Source organism: Phodopus roborovskii, unplaced genomic scaffold (assembly GCF_943737965.1).
Source record: "Phodopus roborovskii unplaced genomic scaffold, PHOROB, whole genome shotgun sequence".
Classification (NCBI taxonomy): domain Eukaryota; kingdom Metazoa; phylum Chordata; class Mammalia; order Rodentia; family Cricetidae; genus Phodopus; species Phodopus roborovskii.
In genome coordinates this window covers 75,006-99,690 of record NW_026125407.1, presented here as the reverse complement: position 1 = coordinate 99,690, position 24,685 = coordinate 75,006, and the positions used below count along the sequence as shown (strand labels likewise).

Genomic DNA, 24,685 nt, shown 5'->3' with positions numbered 1-24,685 from the left:
AGGAGAGGGTACTGTGGATCTACAGGGCTATAACTTTGGCTTTCAAAGCCACACTGGAGTAAAAAAATCTGATATCATCATGCCAGTGTACAGTGACAGGTCACGGTGTTAGCATCCTTTTAGGTGCCAAAGAATTTACAAGGGAACCTAAAACAATGGGAACAATGGGAAAATATAATTCAGAGGCTTAGATTAGTAACTATTTTAAAACAATGGATACGATCGGCTGATGGGCTGAACCTAAGTAAAGATGCAGAGATGCACTATCTGAGCTTCCAGATCCTCTCAAAGGGCTTTCTCATTGGGTTGTTTATTTTATAAAATGGTTTTCAGGAACCCTCCATGTAAACAGAATGGCTTCACTCACTTGTAATTTAGGGAAAGCTCCATGTTCGAACATAGCATGGGACCCAGTGTTGCCCTAGCTCAGGAAGTACCAATTCCAGAGTAAATAGACTGTGGCTGGTGCCTTCTAGAGTTGAGCAGACATATTGAAGAATTGTACAAGCTATGCTGGTTTTAGCTTCAGGAATATTTTCAGTGTGTTTTTACAGTAGGAAAAATCTTTCCTAGTCTTTGATTATGTTTATTTTTAGACCATTCTCTACAGTCTAAAATAATGTCCATATGTTTAAATAGATTTTTTTTTCAAAATGAGATTTATTCCCCCCTCCCAGAAATAAAAGGAGAAATGTTATAAGACTTAGGAAAGGTATTGCCTTGAGCTACAGATTAAAAATCTAGGAATTAAAGTTTCAAGTGGAAGTAGGATAAAAGTACACAAAGAAGGCGCTAGCTAGCACTTTTGGGAACTTGAGCCAGAATCAGGGGCTCCCTCTCTCCTGAGTCAATCTCAGGGGTTATAGGCTGGGCTCAAACTTGCTGTGGGAGTGAGGTTGGCCTTGTCCTTCTGATCCTGTCTCCACCTCCCCTTCTGGGATTGCAGACATGCACCACCATGCCTGGCTACAATCAGGTCCTTTATAGATTTGAAATTCTGCTGTTGACTCAGGATCCCCACTCCCAGAAGCCATTGTCTTCTCCCTAGGTCTTTTCACCTAAAACTAATAAAGAAAATCTAGATGTGGTAGGAATAAGAACTCAGCATTATTATAGAAATAAAATAATAATTACCTCAAAAGAATACATTTAATAACTATGATTTCCTTTTCTTGACTTTTTATGCTAGAGATTAAAGCCCAGGCATTGTATATCCTAAGCATGTGTTTTACCACTTAGAGATACCCACACTCTTTTTACTGCTTTATGATGGCAAAATTAAACTTTATTGTAACTTTTCTCCTATAGGAGGCATTACACATCCTCCATCACCTTTGATGAGATGAAAGTTTAAATATTTTCTGGCCACTGTTGGCCCTTGCACTAACTAAGCTTTCTGTGTTCAACAGGCTGTGGTGGGGAGATGTCTGGAGTCACGGGCTCCTTCAGCAGCCCTGGGTACCCTAACAGCTATCCTCCTGACAAGGAATGTATCTGGAACATTCGCGTGGCCCCAGGGAATATCATTCAGCTCACCATCCATGATTTTGATGTGGAATATCACACAGACTGCAACTATGACACCCTGGAGGTAGGAAGTCAGATTGCTTTTTCAGTGTGTTACAAAAATCTAGGGTAAAACTAGAAAGAGCCCATATTCATTCCAGTGGCTGTCCCTTTTCTATTCTTAGACATTCTAATAAGTATCTCCTCTCTGTGGATAGTGTTAGCAGACATATGGGATTAATACGCCAGTTGGAGCTCTCTCTGTAGTGCCTGCGGGCCTTGGCTGGGGCTGGTTCACTAGGAGGTAAGAAGAACCAGCAGCAATTGGGGAACAACATGAGTAAAGAGCTGGGAAAGGACAGAAGGAACCACAGTGGGCAGGTTGGGTTTGATCCCTTTTAGGGCTGATTCATTGGTCCCCTATCTGTGGTCCGTGTTGATAAAGGCTATACTTGGGGTTTTTAGCAGTCCACACTTCTACTTCTGGTCTGAGGATTCTCCCTTAGAGAAATCATTGCACATTTGGAAGTCAGTGGGAAGATGGGCCCCCACACACTGACCATGAGCATATTGCTTTCATAACTGCAGCTGCTGTCTGGGGGTTTTGCCCACTGTTCTGCTAGAGGTACAGCTGCAGCTGCTACGGGGGGGGGGCTGTCCTTTAAGTCATTTGGTGTGTCCTTGTAGATAAGGACTTTCCAATGCTACTTCAAGAGTTTATCTCAAAAAATTAAGACAACTTTAGAGAATTTTGGGCCTTAAGGGTTGTAATTATCAACTTCTGGATATATCAGCAAATTGAATGGTTTCTAGGCACATGCAAATTCCCCATCACCTCAGCTATGGGAACTCCTATTTCACATCATTCTACAGCTAATGACATGTAGACTTCACGAGGCTGGGGCATTTGGCTTGTCCCTTTTATACCCTGTATTCATTGTGCCAAATGCCAAGCAAAGAGTAAGCATCCGATATTTGTAAATGAGCAAAAGCATCCATCCACAACTGTGATTGACACGTGGTAATGATACACATTTGGATCACAATGAATGTACACAACCACATTCACATTTGGATGTGAATAGTCCCATGCAAGACAAGGAGGACTCTGTACACATATTATAGTTGTCCAAATCAACTCCCACATTCATGGCCTTTTTTTATGACCATCTGGGTGGTGGCTATTATAGCCATGGCACCTGATGAAGATTACAGTTTCATGTGTCCCAGGGCAAAGAATTAGACCAGGGATACATGGTTATACATAGACATAGAGACAGTTTTTTAACAAAAGGGAATGAGAGTGGGCTAGAGAGCTGAGGCAAAGGCATGTCTTTGAGAGTAGTGGGCCCCGGTGCTCATCACCTTCACAGGTCATGCACACAGCTCAGGCCTCTCCCACATTTGTATACTTTCCTTGGGCATGATCTCTTCTATAAGCTAGGAAGGGAGAGTTTCAAGCCTTTCTCTGGCAGCTGCTGTTTTCCATGTGTTAATTTTGATATAGTTTTCTCCACAAATGGAAGGTCTACAAAACATAGCCATGAATCCAGTCACTACTCACAGCTCTATGCAAACCCAGATAAAGTGAAGATTGAAAATAACACAGAGGGCTTTATAGGAATACTTTAACCCTTGAAAGTTATTTAATAAGAAGAAATGGAGTTCTCAAGCCCTAGTGTACAGTCACAAGGAATTACATTCAGCAACTCAGTCCCCTTTACAAGGAAGCAGTGGTGAGAGGGAGTCAGGGCCAAAACTGAGAGGCCTTGGGTCAAATCCATACCCCTCTCTGTGGTGAGAACAAAGGAGCCTCCCAAAATTCACCGTAGAGCTTGAAGAAAGACTTGAGGGATGCTGAAGTCATTTCTCTACCAACAAGGATACTGTTTGATTGCATAAAACCCTTAACACTTAAAAAGGGCTGGCAGCTGATTCTCTGCAGCACTATACACGGTTCTAGGTTCCAAGCCCTTCATCTTCATATTTCAGAGTACATGTGATTGGTGCCCACTTGGCAAAATATAAATGGATTCATTGTGCTTTGGGTCTTGTCATACCCATTATGTGAGAATGAGGAGACAAGTGGTGTTCTCTGTAAGCACCCTCAAGAGCACAAAATGAGAGACTCCAGGCAGCAAGCAGCACTCTTGGGGGTGGGGCGGACCTACGCCAGCTCAAAAATATCTGTGACAAGAGGTGGCAGCTTCCTTGGGTTTATGTTTAGTAGGACAAACTGACAATTCTGTGGTCTCACAACTTCTGCTAGGAGCACAATTTGAAGGACTATGTCAAGGCCTGGAGGCTATAATGAGTAACTCCTCAGCCTTTAGTTTACAAACCCTTTTTATTTCTCTGCCAGTACCCAGCTGGGGGTAGGGCAGGGGAGCTGTCTCACTGATAATACATTGACAGTAGGTTTCTAAATCTGTTACTAGGATGGGTATGTACTCCAGAAACAAGGCTAACTTTCTCAACTTGAACACTCACATTTCCTATTGTGCTGAGCACAACCAAGTAGGACTCACTGTCACTAGACACTGGACTGTCTGGGATCCACTGATTTTTACTGGGAGCCACCTCATCCTTTAATGAATCATTGTCCACAAGTGGCCAGTTGCACAAAGCAACAGCCGTAGAGCTACTCATAACCCTGGAATGCTGAGTTGATCTTCAAAATAAATGGAGCTAACAGAGCAGAAAACAGTGTTCAGAGCAGATTAAAACTGCAGGCTTTGAAGTACTCCCCCATCCTGGGCATTTGCTAAAAACACTCGGTAATCTCTGCTCAGTGTACCATTGCTTGCCCCCACAGCTTTTAGTCACAAGCTGGAGTAGAATGAATCACACCCAGAAATTCTTTCCATCCTTTCCCACTTTGACCATGTGTTAGCTATCAGTTTTATTTCTGGGAACCAAAAATCACCATCCTGTTGTTTTGGTTATGGAAATCCCAGGCTGATTTTGTTTCAGTCTCCAAGAAAGCTCTGTGCAGAACCTGGAGAGGAAATCCCCACCCTGGTACAATAAAACAAAACAATTGCTTGGTGTGAGCAGCTTGCACAGCCAGACCTCTCAGCAATGGTCATTTGTGAGTTGAGCCCAGAGCCAGGGGAGGCAAAGAATGTTCAAAGTGGCAGTGTTTATTCTTTTGGAGGCTTCTAGGCCTAGCCAACTCATACCCATTATGTTTGTGATCTCAAGGGGATGCATGAACAGGGAAAACAAAGATTATTTTGCTGACTTGTAGGTTTCTTTGTCAGTACTTAGCGCCAATGCAGTGTTCTCTGGGAATACATACTGGTTGCTGGCTCCTCAGATTAGGAACACATGCTGCTGGCTGCATGTGCTAGGGACTGTGATCTGGGCTGGGATAGGAAGGACAGACCTGAGAAAGAGTTTTAGCAAGATGAGCTTCGGTTCACCTGTACATACATGGAAAGAGGCAACAACAGAGGCTCTGCCCAAAGCCCGGCTTTTCATGGCACTTTCAGGGCCTTACCAACAGCAAACATTAGTTCCTCCCAGTGAAAATAAGCCCAGAGCAATTGCCTGCTTCATTCCTTTGCAATTACTGTGTTTGTGCTCAGCCCTCTGGGGAACAGCAGTTTCTTTTTCTTTAACGGTTCCTGCTTGGCTGGGGGTGGGAGGGATGTGGGGAAATAATCAGACAAAGAAATCATTATAGATTCAAGTCATATACTCCTCCTCCAAAGTGGGTTTCTTGTTCTCGCTGTCTCCCCAGGGAAGTCTTTAGTGAATTCCCTATCAGTCAGCTGAGGGCTTGAGGGTGAGCATGGAAGTGGGTGGGGGCGGTGAGCAGGAGAAGGAGGCCCAGCTTGCAGAGGTGAGAGGATGCTGCCCTTTGAGATCTCACCCAGAGATGCTTTCCTGGCTTTGAGGCTGGATGCTGTGACAGGCTCAGACATCATTACACTTGAAAACTGTCACCCAAAGTGCTCTGTCTTCTACAAAGCAACTTTGAGAACACCTTGAAGATGGGAGTAAGGGTGTCAGTGTCTTCTTTTTAAGTTGTTTTGTCCCCTCACTCCCCAAGTCCTACACACACCTCAGATAAGGAGTGTCCGGCATGTGAGTTCTCCTGGAGGTAGGGGCTGAGGAAAGGAAACCCTTTGCAGCAGAATGTGCCACTGAGTTGAGGGATTCCAGTCAGACATAACAGTGGGGCAAACTTGGAGGTGCCTGGGAGGCCTGCAGCCATGTGGAACAGACTTGGAGGGTTTCCACATGGGCGGTGGGAAATCCTGGCCACACTCTTGAGAGTGTGGGAGATCGCACATTACTCCTGTGATGTTCAGAGTACACTTCTGCAGGTTGTATTTGACTCCCTGTTATGTTTGATTCCTAATCTTAATAAAATTCAATTTTGAGGGTAGATGGAATTTTCTACAATTGTAACTAGAAAATCAAAAGCCTTAAGTGAACTCAATATTTATAAACAAAAACAATTTTATCCTGAGATTTACAAAACTTAGAAAATCTGTCTTTATACTGTATTATATGCAGTGCCTCTGTCAGAGAAAGCAAGAATTCTCAGAAAAAGAAAATATAGGGAAAATCCTGGAATAATCTGTGTGTTCAAACTTAATCATTTCATGAAGCAATGGGTGATTGAAAATTTGTGTTCCTAAGGTAGAAGGGGTGCCTATAAACACTCAGTTCAAATTTGTATTTCATCTCACCCAGGGAAACTGAGTACAATCTTTAATCATAATAGATTCTAAGAGTTGTTGCCAAAAAAAAAAAAAAAAAAAAAAAAAAAAAACAGCTCAAAAAGAAGCTGAAATGCCTGACTGTATCTTTTAACTAAGCTCCTTTTCTCTTTTCTGCATCTTGTTAGATCTATACAGGCCTTGATTTTCACTCTCCAAGAATAGCTCAGTTGTGTTCCCGAACATCGTCAGCGAACCCCATGCAGCTCTCCAGTACTGACAATGAGCTAGCAATCCGATTTAAGACTGACAGCAATTTAAATGGGAGAGGTTTCAATGCTTCATGGAGAGCAGTCCCTGGAGGTAAGTGATACAGGAAATATCCTGAAAGCATTTGAGCTGAATTCGAATTTTACAAAATTATTAAAGAAGGCATGACAGTTATACAAAGTTACACTTTGTAAACTTCTTGAGTAGCCAGTGCTGCTTTGATATATGGTCTTCCTTAAAGGCCTTGGTGGGGTTACCTTTCTCAGGATATAAATAGGCTAGCCCATGTAAAAGCAGAATTGCGGTGATTGGAGAGACTTATTTGCTGAACACATGACTAGTTCCTATTCCCCAGGTCACATTTAAACATCAGTAAGCATCATGCCATAGAGTGGACTTCGGATTCTTAGAAAATGTCAAAAGAAATAAGCATTAAATGTGTCAAATCCAAAATTAAATGTTGCAATAGCGATTTTCTGCCCAGGATCTTAGGTTGTCAAAATAAGTTGCCTATGGCAGATTTTTTAAAATTGCGCATTATATCACATTTTTCTAGCAGACACTCACACTGTTGCTGTGATTAGTATTATTCATACAATAGTTACTACATCATAGGTACTTTTCTAGCTCATTTAATCTTTACAATTTATACTGTGAGGGAAATCTATTGTATACCCTCATCTGACAAGCAGGGAAGGGGAAGGCAGCTTAGAGAGCTCAATGACTTTCCCAAGGTCCCATTGCTATATGCTAGTGCAGGGATGTGACACAAGGCCACCTTAGGCCACTTCCTTAATACCAAGATAGTGTGGAGCTATGTAAAATCTCTCTTAGAGTGAATTACCAATTTATATGTAGAGCAGTCAAGTTAGTCCCGCTGCCAGCAAACAGTGCTGGAATTGCCTATCAGTTGTTTGTATTATCATAAATCCAAGGAACAATTGTTTACATTGGTAGACTTTGCATTAACAGATGTTTGATAACACTGTAAGAATTAAACATATCTTAAATAATGTACTCTATATGGAATGTTAACAATTTCAAAGACAGACATTAAGGAATTTATAATATTATATGCTACTGGACCATCTAACATTTCAAAGGCAAAGATAATTCTTAGAGAATGTGATATTTCAGAAAACAACAAAGGGATACCTTGTAGTCTGTGAAAGTATGAATTCATTTTTTATTTATTTTTGCTATTTTTATTTTTTTGAAACATGATCATATTTAGACCATGCTGACCTCAAACTTTCCATATAGTAACAAATAACTTTGAACTTTTGAGGCTCTAGTCTTCACCTCTGAAATACTGGTGTTATAGGATGCATGGCTATGTACTCTAGTAACTGAATTATACCCAACATTATTATTTTAATTTACCTTTGACACCAATGTTTATAGTATTTAAAGTATTCTACTCATATTATCCATGTCCCCTTATTTAACTTAGGATGAATGAATTAATGTGATCAGATACATGGTGTTAGACCCAAATGACTTACAATTTTATGTCACAGGGATCCCTCTCATGGCTGAACTGGGTTTCCTTCTTGCAGGTTGTGGTGGGATTTTCCAGGTACCCAGAGGGGAGATTCACTCTCCAAATTACCCCAATGGCTACAGAGCTAATACTGAATGTTCTTGGGTCATTCAAGTTGAAAAACATCACCGTGTGTTCTTCAACATCACTGATTTTGACCTTGAAGCCGCAGATTCCTGTATCATGGTAAGAGGCACAAATTTCAAACATTGTTACTAATTTTGAAGATGTACTTACTAGCTATGAATGTTTTCTATGTCAGGTCATAGGAGAGCTAATTACTAGCAACTTTAAACATAAGGGTATTGTATTTTTGTTTGTTTGTTTTGCTTAAAATCTAACCAGGAGGCAGATGATATAGAGTTTTGTTCAGGGGCTGCATCCCTGCTCTACCATTATTATTATAATTATTTTGATTTTTGTTTCATATCAACAAATAGCTTCAATAGCTCTATCTCAGTCCATTATCTAGGGAAAGAAAACAGGGACTCGTGTGTGTGTGTGTGTGTGTGTGTGTGTGTGTGTGTGTGTGTGTGTAGGGGAGTTTCTACAAAGCCTCTTTATGGGCATGACTGACCACAAACTAGATCAGCGAAGCCCATTTGGAGGCTTGTTATAATTAGCTTAGATGGGTCATCATTATTCTTCTGTGGTTCCAAGAGAAGTTTTCAGTTTGCTACTTGAACAAATCAATACTCTGATAGGACCAAACAGGCTGGGAGATTGGGGTACAGAAAGGGATGCAGCTATTAGTGGGTTTAATGATAGAGTTGTTGCCCCTACCAACAACTAAAGCTTTCTGACTTGAAATGAATAGTTTGTAGTTAATGTAAGAATGGATGAGGTTTTCTTCAGCTTTGCACGTTAAAAAGTTTTGGTTACTGATTTTCATGTTCCATTTGTTTATAGGTAATTCATGCTAATATAAACTAGGCTTTCTTGGTCAATGTATCTTCCTATTTTAGCTTCTTGACAGTTCCGTATACACACTCCAACTGGCTAGCTTCTCTTGAATTTGACTCAAGAAAATCCAAGTTTTCTGTGCTTCAAAATCATCAAGTGTGCATTTTAAGTATTATTGTACAAGGTTGGATCATTAGAAAAAGTTCATTGGACTCATGACTGTGTACTTACCCCCTAAACAAACCTTCAGAGTCCAAGTGGGCAAGGTGGTATATGCAGGACATCCATTCTCCTTAATGCTAATTTGGACCAACTGTCCTGGAAAAGAGTATTTAACATTGGATGACATTTAAAAACATCTTTCTGAATGTGGTAATGCCTCATTTAATATGGGAAATGTGAACACAGTATTTGGAACAGTCTTTGCCCATAAGGGTTTTGACCACTCAAAAAAGGTCAACAGTACTTGTGGGGCTTCAGGAGCAATGATGACAATGAGCTCAGAGCCCAGTTAGGTACAGGTCCTGAGAAAAACATTATTCCCTAAGTGAAATAAAGGTGAGTGACTGCTTCCCAGCTTCAAGTCATCTGTGTGGTCCCCACAAATTTCAAGATAAAGGAGAGCAAAATTTGTATTGCTTGTATGTTCAGGTATGGACACTGGGAGAAGCATTCTAAAGTTTTGTTTAAGGGGAGAGAGAATCATCCTAGACACCCTGTATGTTTTCATGTGCAGCCTGCTGAAGGCATAAATGAGACACTGCAGAACAACAAGTAACAGAAACAAACTGGATGACATGCCTAATATTGAGGTCACTAGACACTAAGCTCCTGAAGATGAAAATCAGACTAAAATATTTCAGTAAAGAATCAAAACTATATAAAGCTACACCACAGCCTTAAAAAGAGCCAACTGCAAATTTTAGAACCCTCCACTCCCAAAAGACCTATACTATCTAAATTAAAGACTCCAAAATAGGGTGTTTGGGAAAATTAGATTGAGTAATGAAGTGAGAAATGAACTGTAAGACAAGTCAGAATAATGAACACAAAGAAAGGCATAGGTGAACAAAAGACTAAAATACAGAAGAGGGGCTCAGACATATTAGAGAGGCATAGAAACAGATCCTAGAAGGAGGAGAGAAAAGAATATGACAGTGTTACCTAAATTTACAAGCAGAATAAATAGAAAGACATGGTTACTTAAGAAAGACTTAAAGCAAGGGGTAAAGAAAGACTGACTTTGAGAATCCTGTAGACTAAATGCTGACTTTCTATAGCAATAATCAGAAGCAAGCCAACAAATGAAAGGCAAATATAATTATAAGTTATAATTATAATTATAAGAAAGAAACCCTAGAGGCTTGCAAAATTTCTTTACAAGCAAAACATGAATAAATACTGATTCAAAGAAGGATCTCCGGAAGAAGTTAGGATGGGCTGAAAGAATACTGTTTACCCACAGACAGGGACAACAGGCACTTCTCCATTGCTCTTCCTTTAGCACCCACAGTGTAGACAAGTGAAGATATAGTTCCTCCTTGGCATATCCATGATCTCTAGAGCTTAACATACAGAATATGATCAGATCAAAGCCCAGGATAGAAGCACACCCAACTTTGGTGTGTTTTTCCTTCCTGTGTTCATGAAATGTTTTTTTCCATGGACCTTTGGGATAAATACACAGATAAAAGTTTGTGTTAACTATTAACACATCTCCATGCATGGCAGGTCTTGGCTTAACCAACCATGGCAACCATGAGAGAATGGGCAAGAGGGAGAAAAACTTTAAATGGGAACTCATCAGAGGATGGAGGTGTGCTAGTAAATGGGCAGACAGGTTCTGGGAGGGATTCAGCTTGTCAGAGACATCAGAACACAACATATGATCATCCAAACACCTTGTCAGTATGAAACAGCTGGAGTAGTCTAGGAGGTGGGCAGATGGGTGTTGAGAAGCAGATATCCTGAAGCACTTGGCGAGTTATGACATAACTAGTGAATTGTACCAACTCTGAGAGTTACTGTAGTGTAGTGGCTCTGAGATCTGTCTTTCTGGTAGGATGAAGCTTGATCTAGCCCAGATGTGGTCATTATTACCTGTGCTGCTCGAGAAGAATTTAGCATTCAGCTTTAGTCTCATTGACTGGACTAGGTTAATAAAGGGGGGGGGTATGCCATACTTATATTTGGGTTATTTGAAAAAAATGTAGAAGACATGCTTGCTGTCAAAGAGAAGCTTCTGACTGTAGCCTTCAGCATGTTTCTGTTACTGATGTGATTTCAGACAGGTGTGTTCAATAAGCAGGACAAGAGGCAACATGCAATATTAGGAGGGTCAATGAGCTAGGAACAAACAGGGAAGCTCCTCTCTCTGACACTGGGCCTCAGACTCTTTAGATGCAGAAGTTTATGAATCTTCCTAATGGAATTCTACTTTAGTGTACCCACAACTCAGCACACTGCCATAATAATCACAAGAAAGCAGCAGGGAGTGACTCATTTGGTTCTGGAAGCTGGAAAAGCTTTCACACTAGAGGTGACAGTTAAATGACAGACAGCATGCAGTGAGGCAAGGGGTAAGTGAGGCAGTCAGAGAAGGATGGGTAGAAAAATAGCACATGGACATTAGAACAGAAAAGGCAAGATTTGTGCCTTGGGACCAAAGCCAACAGAGGCCATCCAAGTCAAATCCTTTTCCATGTCCTAGTTAAAAAGAAACTGAAATTATCTTACAGGTAGATTCAGTCCATGTATATTTCCCCACATAACAAAGTAATGACTTACTCGGGGCTATATTTTACAACGAGCATCGTTAAGAATGAGTTGGCAGAGAAAGAAAAGGTTTCAATGAAGACCATTGAGAATAAGTGGGAAATGCTTGAGTGACAAAGTCTTATTCTAGATACTTGTCTTAGGAAAGGAAAGAAGAGACCATTCATACTAGAGGCCTGATATAATGAAAGACCTGTGGGCCAATTATATGGTAGAAGGTGGGTAGGTAATAGAGGGTGGGAGTGAAGAACGGTGAGTGACAATGCCTTTCATTAAGTAAAGAGTTAAGCTATCTAGGTTTGATAGGAAGCTTTTGTGTTTAATAATTACCCTATAGAGTTCAGAGTTTGAGCTCAGTGGTAAAGGTGGAGGTCTTAGTTGGAGATATTTATGTAATTGTGTATGTATTTCTAGTTGGGTGGCTCTTGAAGCCATGGGAGTAAGTGTGGTCACTTACAGGAGAACCGGGTAAATTCCTAGGGCTCATCCTACCATTCAAGGGACAAAGGAAAGCCCAGAGGATAGAAGCTGAGTAGAATACCAGGGACATAGAGGAAGAACCAGAGAGAGAGAGGTTACAGAGAGACCTAGGGCAAAGCTGAAGGTAAAGAGTGAGCAATCAAAGGTGCCACATTCAGCAGAAATGACAATATAAGGATGGAAACAGAGTCACTGGGTTTGATGACCTTGTAAAGAAAAGGTCAGTGTGTGCAGGGGTAAAGACTCTAGATCACATCAGGATAGAAAGTACAGAACTTCTTGAGTTCCAAGGAATTATAGACATAAATGATGTGGAAGGATAAAAAGTAATAACCTATGGATAAAAGTAACCAATGGAAAATGATTTTTAAAAATCATAGGAAAACTCACTCTCACTTAGGAGATATATATATGTATCTCCCCCAAGGATGAGATGTGTGTGAAAAAACAGCAGCCAAATGTAAGAGAAAAAGAAATCGTTGTATTACTGTTATCAAAACACAGACTTGATGCACAGTGTTATGGTTTGAATCTGAGGTATAGCCCAAAGGCTAATAGCTTGGCTTCTAGTATGTAGTACTATTTGGAGGGCTATGGAGCCTTTGGGTGTTGGGATGGGCCAGCGGAAGTAGGTTACTATAACATCCATACAAACGTTGCACTCTGTTGTTTTCTGGTTTATGCTATACAAGTTATTCACCTCACATGCTCTTACCACCAAAGTTGGAGCCCCTCTACCACCATGCCTTTTCTGTTATGATGAGCTGAAGTCACTGTGAAACCATCAACCAGGTTAAACCCTCCCTTCCTCCCTCCCTTCAGCTAGCCCTGTCAGGTGTTATGTCACTAACAAAATTAACTAACGCAATGACCCTGATGGGTCCTACAATTGTACATCACTAGAAAGAGACATTAGAACATATGACTTGGGTTTTCTTTATGATTTATACATTTTTGTTGTTAATGACACAAGCTGTGTATAAGCTAAGTCATCCTTTCTTATGTAATTTAGAACAACTTAGTTATAAGTATTAAAAAAAAAAGCACACAGGTAAGTTGGGAAAGAGATCTGCTGTGCACAGTCACCAAGAACACTGGATTAGGGGAACAGGATGCCTGCAGAGGTTTGGAAGCAGACAGGGCAATGCGTTGGTAAGGCTGGAAGTTTGGCTGCAAGATACAGTGAGTTGTCCAGAGATTCATGAAGGCCAGCATTGAGACCCCAGTCATTTATCTTTATGGCCAGATGGACACGGGATGTGAAATGCACCACAATGTCCAAATATCTTACATAAGTATCTCTGTAGCTGAAGCCCATACAAAGCCAATCATTCATGTTGGAGACACCAAAGGTAATTTCTTGATCCTGTTGCTCAGAGTCATTAGCAAAGGGGAAAAAACAGCAGCCAATGATACTTTTAATAATGGTTGTATTCAGGGCATTTTTAGTAAACTGGCTTAAATGAGACAAGTCTTCCTGTTTTTGTAAAAAGAAAAAAATTATAATGGCTATAATGGAAATATCAACAGTCGTGGAGTTAATAAAGATACAGATGCTGAAGTCAGGACAGACTACGAATCACTTAGTGCCATCTCCTTAAAAAATATCCTTAAGAAAGAGACTAATAGGGTCTAGTTCAAGGTGCAGCACACAGAGGAAACCCTCTTCATACTCCCTAAAGTAAGAATAAGTTTTTTGATAAAATATAAAAATTGACTTCTATTTCTGATGAATCTGAACTTGAATTATTACTGAAAGAAGAAAAAAATGTTAGAAATGCAAATATGGAGTGTAAAATGTCCTCAGAAGTCAGGCTTAGATTCCATTGATTGACAATGACTGGTTGGCTCATTCATTTATTCATTCATTCATTCATTCACCCATTCATTTATTGTTAGGTGCTAATTATGTGTATCCACTTGGTGTTGAGTATGGCCTCTCTCCCTCTCTGTTTTCCTTCTTCTCTCTCCTACCTCTCCCTCTCCTCCCCCCCTCTCTGAATGTCCTGAGGATTTTAATTTTCTAAGGGCTCTGGGAACCTGGAATGCTAGGGACTAGCGTCCAGTTTGATGCCTTGCCTTTGTGAGTAGAAAGAGGGAAAAGTGGATGCAATGGACAGTAATGACAACATCATGTCAAATCTGACCCATGGGATCTCTCAAGTTCAGTCTCTAGAATGCAAGTCCATGGGATATGAATGACATGCTCACCTTTTTCGTCTGTGCACACAGATGGCAGCTCATCTAGAGGTAGAGTGAGCCCACCATCAGCCCCAAGCTACAGCACTGGGACTGGAAGGCAAACTTCAGCATGCAGAGGAAACAAATTAAAAATAGAGCCATCAGCCAAGTTAAATGTTTCCTCCCTTTAGTGGTTTCTGTCAGGTGTTTATCACTGGGATGCACAATTAACTAAAGTAATAAACACTGCCCATCTCCTCTCATATAACCCACAGCAGTCTGCACCCAAAGGCAGGCAGCAATGTGATGGGTGAATCTCTAGTAGACCAATGGTGACTAACGAGTGAACAAGTCTTTGCCATCTGTCCTCCTGCTGGGATCAGAAGACACCTGTGGGATTGTTCTGCAATCCGCTCACTCCTGCACTATTGTTGATATAGAACTTCATTATTCTGAGCAGCATGAGGACTTAGAAAACATGGCCCAGGTGGATTTTCTAGAACTTCATCCTGCTAGAATACAAACAGAGGGAAGCCAATTTATTTAAAAACATCTATTAAAATGGTGAGGTTACCACACACAGCTAACCTGAAAGGTAGACTAGGAGTTGGGTGTCAACACATTTGGTAACTTGTCTATCCTGACCTTAACTCTCCTCTGGTTTAGGGGAACCATATAGCATGAGTTAGACATTAGTGGGACCTGCTATGGGGAGTGGCTTTATGTATTCAGCAGGGGAAAGGGCTCCATCATGTTTTCCATCCTGATGGCTATGAGTTAAAGTGACCTCTAACTGCCAGTTTAATCTCCTCATTAGAATTTCCCTTCTGAGCATTAGATGCTGTGGGTCTGCACTTTCTTATTGATCTGGGAGAAAATGGTTGGGCTCAATGTGAGAGAAGGAGAAGGGGAGGGGCAGGACAGGAGAGGGAAGAGGGAGGGCAGCTGAGGGCCGCCCAGGGCCCTTGGAGGCTGACCTCTGTTTCCAGCAGCCTCTTTGCTCAGAGCAATGGAATGTCTGCCTTGTGGGAATCCGTGCACATGAAAAGAAAGCCCATCCTGTCTCTTATTTGCAGGGAAGACACACTAAGACAAACAGCTGGGGCTGCAGGGGACAAGCAAGCCCTAACTGGGTGTGTTTTGTTCTGTTGTGAAGCTTTTGGTGCCTATCTAGGGGAAAGGAAGCTAAGTGTCTGATCTGAATGGAAACAATCCAGATCCCCCAGCCTCACTTTAGCAGAGCTTGTTGTTCATAGTATCTGCCTACAACACCCAGGGTGCAACAGGGCAGGCTCCTAATCCAGCACCCATAATTTGTCTTACTGTTTGTTTTGTCATACAGTTCATGATATGTTTGTTTTTAAAACAGTTGTTTCTCAAAATGAGCCAAAGGGAAGCAGGAATAACCGATGGCTGGAGCCTCAGAGAGACAAAGGGAAAGAGCCTTCTCTAAATATTTACTGTTTTACAAATGAATCCAGACTAGTCAGCCTTCCTTTCTCCCCCTTCCTCCTTAGCCCCCAACCCCCACACCTGTGTTCTCCTTTCTCCCCTCTTATTTCCCTTCTCCCCTTCCTCCCTTATCCCCATCAAACATCTTAGTTTGCCCTGAGCTGCTTGAGTAAGGTCTTTGAAGTGTTTACTTTGTGACTCACCTTTGATAACCTGCTTAGCCATTTCCACACCCATGCCAATTCAATCTCCAGCAGCTGAGCCAAAGCAAAGGAGGGAGTGGAGCTGAAGCCAGGGCTCTCAGCTCCTGGGCCAGGGTATTTACCATGTTTTGTGTTCCTTTTGGCTCAGAGTCTCTTCATATGCTTTCTTTTTCAGGGCTATCTAAGTCACAGTTTTCAGACACTGGCACATTTTTTACATCTTACAGTCTTCTGAAAATGTGAAAAGTGAGTCTAGGGACAGAATAACAGCACAAAAGATGTGAAGCTGTGAGTGTAACACTGTATTCCTTTTCAGAGCAGTGTGCTGGGAAATGTCATTGCCCAGGAAACCCAGGCTTCCTTTCCCTCTCCCCTCAAGAAAATCGCCAAGGACTCATGCTTCCATATCCTTCCCTGGTTATATTTGTGGCTAACAGCATGGACAGTGTCCTGAGGGACCCCCCCCCTTGTCCTTTAGTGCTTCCACTATCTTGGAGCCAGATCTGAAGCTGGGAATTCCATTAGCGGCTATGCTATCATATATAATGTGTGAAGGTGGTTCATGAGTTCTCTGTTCTTAAAGTTGATTTTATACTTGATAGTGTATAAACAAATGACATGACTACTCCACAACATAGGATGGTTTTATTGTGCAGAGGAAAGAGAAAATATCTGGAGGCATCTGGAAGAGTCCAGAGAAATAGACTGAACATGGCCAGCAGAGTGGATATGACAAGTGCTATCTACAAGAAAGGGGAAAATAGCAGGAGGTAGAGAATAGGAAATCACAGTGAGGATAGCAGAAGCAGGGGTCTGGAACAGTGCAAACATCCAGGTTATAAGAAGGGGAAGGAAGGGCCAGGAGACTGGCACAGGGGCACTGTAATGTTTAACAAGCACTTGTGAGTAGGGACTGAGGGACCCTGAAAGCTAACATGGATCCTGATTATGCTGAGAGGTGCCAGAGGTATATGTTAATAGGAGATCCATTTGTCCCTTCTGCTGGAGGTAAGGGAAATGTCTCCTTTTGGCAGAAGGGAACCTGCTTCACAAGTTCCTGAGGAATGCTGGATTTTGTCTAACCCTCAGAAACCCTCCCACAGTCCAGGCTGAGCTCAATTCAGGATCTTTGGAGAACACTTTGGAGTTTGGGAAATAGGTCTCTTTTGGACCTGACAGTTATGAATTAGTTCTTTTACTGCCTGAGTGTGTTCTCCTCCCCCACATCTCTTTCACCTTGTTAAGATTTAAAGCACTTGAAGCAGGAGGCTTGAGTTGCCAGAGTTAAAACTTAATGAAGAGTAAGGACCAGGTGGCCAAATGAAGTCAGGGTGGCAAGAGCGAAGAGTGTGGGCCAGGGATCCGTATCAAGCCTGAGAAGGGAAATATACAGTTACTAGTGCACCCAGCTCTAAGAGCACAGCGGTTTTAGCAGTCAGGGATATAAATTTTAGCTTTATTTATTAGCCTAGATACTAGGCTGTTTATTAGACACCTCCTTGAATTAGCCATGCCCGAAATGTGGTACCTCTTTAGCGGAATGTAGTGTATGAAAGAACGCTGAAATCCACAGGAGCCCAACACAAGACTTCCTAAAATGTCCCTGTGTTCCTCAGGGTTCCTAATGTAATGGGACAAGAGAGATGAATTTGCCAGTGAGAATGAGGGCAAGTGGGAAGGGAGAAGCTTCCTTCTTCTTTGTCTTTTTTATGTGAGCTTCTTCTACCAGGTGTATTCCAGAATTTGAGTGAGTTTTCCAACCTCAAACGATCCAGAGGAGGATGGGTTCCACCTCAAATAAAGCAACCGAGAAAAAACCCTCACAGGTGTGCCCAGATGATTGGCTTTTAGTTAATTCCAGATAAAGTCAAGTTGATAGCCAAGATCACAGACCCTAAGGATGCTTTATTGAAGCTTTAGATGATCAAGAAGTTTCAACAATTCTTTCCTAAAGGTCATGGGGAATCTCACTTAGCTTCACAGAATTCTGGCCTCTTAATCTTTGAACTGAATGAATGCAACTTGATTTTACATTTCCCCTTGGTTTAATGATAATCAGTAAGATGTCAGGAAGATAGGGTTTATACTATTCTGAGCTACTAGTAAGTGTTTGATTTCAAATCACTTACATTTTCTAAGTCTGAAGTTTTCAAACTGCATAATGAGGCTATTAGAAGAACTAACACACACACACAATTTAATATGTATAAGTACCATATATATATATATATATATATATATATATATATATATCATACTTGCATTCTGCTGCTACTACTAAGTTTACCATTGCCACTACCTCTAACATAATTAGTCACACTATGTAAAAGGTCTTAGTTGTCTTTTTACATTGTGGACCTTAGGAACACCGAACTGAATTCAGAATCTTCAGCTTTTTGCTCACTATCATTATTAAATGATAAGCATCTCCCTTTGTGTTTAAGCACTTACAATTTAAAAGATATATAACTATTTTTTAGTCTTCAATATATCATCCTAATGAAATTAACTTTTTAAATACAGTTTTATGTATTAATTTTGTGTACGTGTGTATGCATATGGAGGTCAGAAAACAACTTGTTAGAACCACTTCTCTCCTTCCTTCATGTGAGTGGGTCCCAGGGATCAAACTCCAGTCACCAGGCTTTTCTGCAGCTGTTTTTACCTGCTGAGCCACCCACCCAACACATTTTGTTAGGCTGCAATTGCATTATTTTGCTTTTTCCCCAAAAGGTTTGCAAATAAGCTAAGGAAACAAAAAGTATAGTGCCACAAATGAAAAGAAAATACTTATTCCCATTTTTTCTTCATGGAAAGCTCAACTTGGCAGTTTTAGAAGTAAAAGATGTGTTACTGCCATAGTTGAAATTCATTTTTGCCCTGTAGTCATGAGCTTTGGGCCATAAGGAGTGACTGATATTTCTATGAGCCGTTTAATCACTCCAGGGTATGATTATAACAGGCTAAAGCATCGTTGCTAGCATCCACATCAATCACATGTTCTTCAGTTCTCAAGTGTAGCCACCGGTGACTGCTTATCTGATGAAGTTCACAAACCTATAGGGCTGTTCAGCTCGCCTTTTGTATTTGACTTCATACTCTAGAGACAGCACATGGCACAATGGCAGTCACTGGAAGACTGAATTGAAAGCCAAGGCAGAAAAAAAAGTGATCAAGGCAAGATCCAAATAATAAAGCACCCAGAGGGAGCCTCCAAGCATGAGCAGAAGAGATGGACTCAAAAGATACATCAGAGAAGGCTGACAGCATACTGATCCATTAGGCTGGGAAATAGAGGAGAGATGTAAAATGTTCAGTCATGAAGATTTGTGCTATTAAATAGCTATCTGTTACACAAGCAGTATACCAGGAACTCTCTTAATTCTTTTTTTTTACTTAATTCTTTTAATTCTCACAAATAATATTTGATAAACACTAATATTAGTTCCATTTCACAGAGTAAGTGTCTGGACAATGATTAGGAAGCACAAGAAGGGGAAAAACTTGTCCCCTAAGACATGAAACATCATCTACATTATTTCAGTCTCACATTGAAGTTTATAAAGATGTTTTACTAAGTAAATTGTCTTTCCCTCTTAAAACATTCTGCTATTAATGTCTCAGTAGCCCATACAGTTCATCAATAATGATTTTTTCATCAACACATTATACATAGCAAATTAAAAGACTATCATCGTGTTTTCTCAAATGGCCACTCTGTAAGACTCTTAACATAGAGTCCCTCCTCCCAGAACTGTAAATGTCATCAAGAAGTGATGTCAGTCTCTCACTTGAATAATTTTTTTTCCTAATGCCACTCAATATATGACAAGGGAGACATGTGTTAACCTGACAATGGTTGACATTTACTCAAATCTCATGATATTGAAATACCAAATATGAAAATTCCCAGTCCATTAGCTCAGTTCTTGCTTCTGGCTAGGGCTTGGGGTATGGAAAGAGCTGAGGCATTGCAACTAATCCTGTTTCTGAGATACTCTGGGCTGTGGGATAAACTCAAAGCTCTTGGCCAGCCTTTTTCCTTTCTCCTTCTCTCACAGTTTGAGGGAAAGGCACCTGGGAGTTGAGTGTGTAGGGTTGGCTGTGTCCTGTGACAATACCCCTGCCATTCACTTCTTGGGTCCAGAATATGATAAGGTAAACCTGGCATGACAGCAGTCACAGGGGACCTCTACCCTCTGTGAAGAGCTTCCTACAGTTGAGCCTGCTTTGTTGTTTTGTCTGTTTGTTTGTTTTGTTTATAATCCACCTCATAAAGGAGAAGGCAGCTTTTTCTTAACTTAAGGATTCCCTCAACCCAGCCCTCTGTCCTTAGAAACTATAGACTGACATATGTTTGAGATTTATACATCTCATATTTACTAACTTTTACTAGCTGTTATGTGCCAGGTTATGTACTTTTTTCTTTCTTTTTACATACTAAAATTACATTTTGACTTAGTAAATGTGTATGCTAGAATCTTGTGATTTCATTCCATCTCCAGTCCTTTTGAAAAGAACCCCTTTCCCATAGAAATGTTTACCACAGGGCATTTGGAGTGCCTTTTGGATTTGGGAAATTAGTGGTTATTTAGTTAGTTTTTGGTCTGACAATAATCAGTGAGTATATGGCCACCCATACATACATGAGTATAGAGTTATATACCGGAGCACAAACAAGGTCCATATCACTGAAGAAAACTGACATATCTTTTTCCATCAGTCATCAGTTGCCAGTAGCCTCTCAGCTAAGGGATGAAGCATCTTGAGTCACTCCCTTATCCATGTTGATTGTGTGTAGATCTTGGGAAAGCAAGCACAGCTGTGTGAGTTCATGTATGCAAAGACCCTGTCATGTCCAGAACACACTGCTCTTTGGCAGTCCTTCCATCCTCTGACTTTCACAGTCATATCTACCACCCTCTTCTTAAATATACTCTGAGTTTAGGGGAGAAGGTGTGACACAGATGTCCTATGGCTGAACACTCCCTGCAGAAAAGAAGTGACTGGTCAAACTGATCAGAACTGAAATTCATATTTTAAATTGGCAGAACATCATTCATTTGTCTATCAATGTTTGTTGAATAAAAATAATTTTAACATTTTATTTTCTGAATGGTTGGATCTAAAATATGAATATTAAATGATGAAAGGGGGGAGAAAGAAGTATTGTTCTAGAACCACAGTTACTTTGTATTTATTACTGTAAAACCCTGCTCCATTCCTCTGAGAATTTAAATCCTTTTGCCACCTGACTCATGTGCTTGCACAAATCAATTCAGAATACACTCCCAAGCCTGCTTCTTTAATAGAATTCTGATATAGTCATCATTAGATTTTCCTGTGAATACCTCCCTTACTTTAGGTTCCTGAATATTCTGTTATCTCCCCCAATTTTTCTAGCAAAATATAAATAGCCATTAGTTTTGAATGAACTAGTCATAATTTAATTTATTTCAGATACTCACTCTCCTTATAGCAATATATCTACCCTGTTCAACAGATATCTTATATTGGACAAAATGAAAGTTTCAATTCTAGACCCTAAAATCAAGTTTTCAGACTCAAGGTGACTTGTTCCCTCTTAGGAATTATGTAACTTATACATTAGTAAGACTGTCTATGAATTTGTTGATAAAGATATAGGTAGAGAGTATGGTTGGAAAGATCACATGAGAAAGGCTAAATCTGATTTCTGACAGAGTATATACTTAGTAGTAAGTGTTACCGTGCAAACTTAAGGGACTTGTTCACCCCTGGTTTATACATAAAAGTGTTCAAGAACTCATGTTAGCTTAGAGTACCAAACATATGTGTAAGCTCCAGTTTTTTCAGAATGATGCAGGAATTTGGACCTTGACTCCACTGGCACAGAAGGTGTGTCAAAGGAGTTCCAGGACAGTACTGGTCAGAGATGGAATCCAAAAATGTCTTTGGATGAGTTAATTTCCTAAATCAAGCTAGTCCCACTCACATTAGAAAAATTCTGCCATTTTCCTTGCTCATTATCTATGAGCCTCTGAGGAGCAAAGGGTTCCAAGAAGGTTGTATTTCTAACAATGCATGGTTATTTGTTATCTCTGACCTTTGCTTTTGTGTTCAACTTTGCATCAAGTATTTTCAATACACATCATGGACATGTACTAATGGCCATGAGAAAAAGGAGGGCATTTTGGAGATCAGAACTTATAGAGGTAGTCGTGGTGTTAGCAGAAAACCTCACACTGAAATCTGTATATTGTCTCTAGAAATAACCAAATATCGAGACATGCCCTTGAAACTCTACAACAAGACAATGAAATAAAGCCAATTGTTCTAGATCCAGCCAATGCAATGTTTTACTGGTTTATTGATACACAGATGGTACACAGAATACAAGCCTTAAAGATGTAAACTTGCAGTATTGAGAGTTTTCTGTCTTCCATCTTTGTAGATGTATGATGGCTCAAGTTCCGTAAATACCCGTGTTGCCAATGTGTGTGGAAGACAGAAGCCACCAAAGTCCATCACCTCCTCAGGAAACAGCCTCTTTGTGAGATTCCAGTCTGGGTCTTCCAGACAGAGCAAGGGCTTCCGAGCTCAATTCAGACAAGGTAAGTATCTCGTGGGTCACTTAAGCCCTGGAGTGCTCTAATAACACCAGACGTCAGAAGTTGATCAAAGTTTCCAACTTAATATGCAAATGTTCAGACAGAAATACAAGTATTGTAGCTGTTCATATATTTTACATATCTTCATCTATTTAAATGGTGATGATGTCTCAGGATCTTTCTCTTAAGCACTATGTTTTTAGAATAACATTTAATGGTACAGTACCAGTGATATACAAAGAAGAATTAGCCAAATAAATTTACCTAGGCACTTATCCAAGAAGATATAAAACTGTAAGACTTGTTTGTGATGTAGAGTCAGACTATGTCTCCACAGAGTGGCTCACTTCATTGCTGAATCCCATAGTTTTCTGTTGTTCTTGTCCTCAGTCACTACTTCTCAATTTCTTCTCTCAAGCCTTTTCACCTATTGCCTTTCACCAGATTTTTCTCAGAGAATCAAATTGTCAGACATGAAAGAAACCCAGAGCTTGGAGGGATTTAAATTGGTTTGAATGGGGCCATGATTTTTATCTTGATGACACAGATCATTTACTTCAAAAACTGTTTTAATTAAAAAAAAATTGCACATGTGTTTATGTGTATGTGTCATGTGTACATGTAGAGATCAGAAGGCAACTTAGTTCTCTCATTTCACCATGTGGATCTTAGGGGTTGAACTCATGTCTTCTGGCTTAATGGCAAATGCCTTTACCCACAGAGCCATCTCACTGGCCTCACCTCAAATAAGGTTAGCCTGTGCCTGTTAACATTCATACAGGTAGACTTGCTGGTATCATATTAGTAAACAGTCCTACATGGAGAGTGTTTCTGAGTCTTGTCTCTCAAAGGTGCACTCTCAGAGACATTGGAGCAAGACAATAGTGTGCAAGTGTACCATTCCCAGTGATTTCAAAGAAAAAGAAGTATTTAACATTATTTTTCTTTACATTTAATATGCTCTTAAGTGTTGCTTCAGAATTAAAGTACCCTATCTTCCCTATGTGAACATTTATAACAACCCCCTCAGACTCACCCACTCTTGTTCCATCTTTCTCCAAAATAACTTGTAAGAGACATATTCTGATTACAGAGACTCCTCATGTCTGTCCTTTCTCTGTGTGGCTTAGAAAGACAGCCCACTCCCACTCTTAACTGCAGTCCCCAAACCTGCCCTGACTCTTTTACAGTGCTACTTGCAACATGATTTAAGCCCCTTTCCATGTCAGGCTGCCCAGTCCCTGCACTAGTCTTCTCCTCCTCCAGGTTCTGGTTCAGTCTTGCTTTCTCTGGATCCTGGGCACTCAACAATATAACACACTCTCCTCTCCTTGTTTCCACAGAGCATTGAGCTTCTCTGTTTAACTTGCAGTCACCTTTATAAACTGAATGTTTTCTAGAGAAAATGAAGTTTATTTATGAACAAATTACCCTTCTTGTAACTTATGAGGGACCAGAGTAAGTGAATCAAGACCAAAGTATTGGTTGAATGATTGAAACAATTCAGAACCATATAAGGTGTTGTTCTATGCCCATGGTCCCATTTCCTGTCATTGAGATATATTATAACTGTGAAGTATTTTCTCATTATCTGATGGCTTATATGCAGCTTTCCACAGAAAGCTTTGTTGGCATGCATGGTGGAAATAACAATTTTCAGTCATCTGAAAATGTGTGTTTTTGTGCTTTCCAGAATGTGGAGGCTACATCATCACCGACTCTTCTGAAACTATTTCCTCTCCATTGTTTCCTGATAAATATCCAAACAATCAAAGCTGTACCTGGATAATTGAAGCTACACCTCCATGTAAGTAACAAAATTAAAAAGGGTGGAGTCTGGGGCAAGGGATACCTTTGGGAGGCATGGCTGTCAGTGGAGTGCTTACATTTCCCATGGTAACTGTTGATAACTGACCTCTTTTGCTTGAAGCCCTGGTTCCTGGAATGCATGAAGACAGTCATTTTCTAGTCTAGTAAGCAAACATTTTAAAACTGATTCATATTAATTTGAAGGAATTTTTAAGGCTGAATGTAGTAATCCTAAAACTCTGGAGGCTAATGCAGAAGACTTATGAGTTGGAGAACAGCCTAGGCTCAACAGTAAGTTCA

General features: G+C 40.5%; 1 protein-coding gene across 1 annotated transcript in view; it reads left to right on the top strand.

Moving 5' to 3' along the window:
* Positions 1-24,685, top strand: part of LOC127215282 (cubilin-like) — a gene marked incomplete at both ends in the record, with an annotated part of 174,129 nt that overhangs the window by 80,587 nt on the left and 68,857 nt on the right. Inside the window, 5 exon segments of the mRNA XM_051175657.1 lie at positions 1,410-1,591; positions 6,368-6,542; positions 8,009-8,178; positions 22,420-22,579; positions 24,270-24,383. Coding sequence (XP_051031614.1) covers positions 1,410-1,591; positions 6,368-6,542; positions 8,009-8,178; positions 22,420-22,579; positions 24,270-24,383 — 801 coding nt within the window.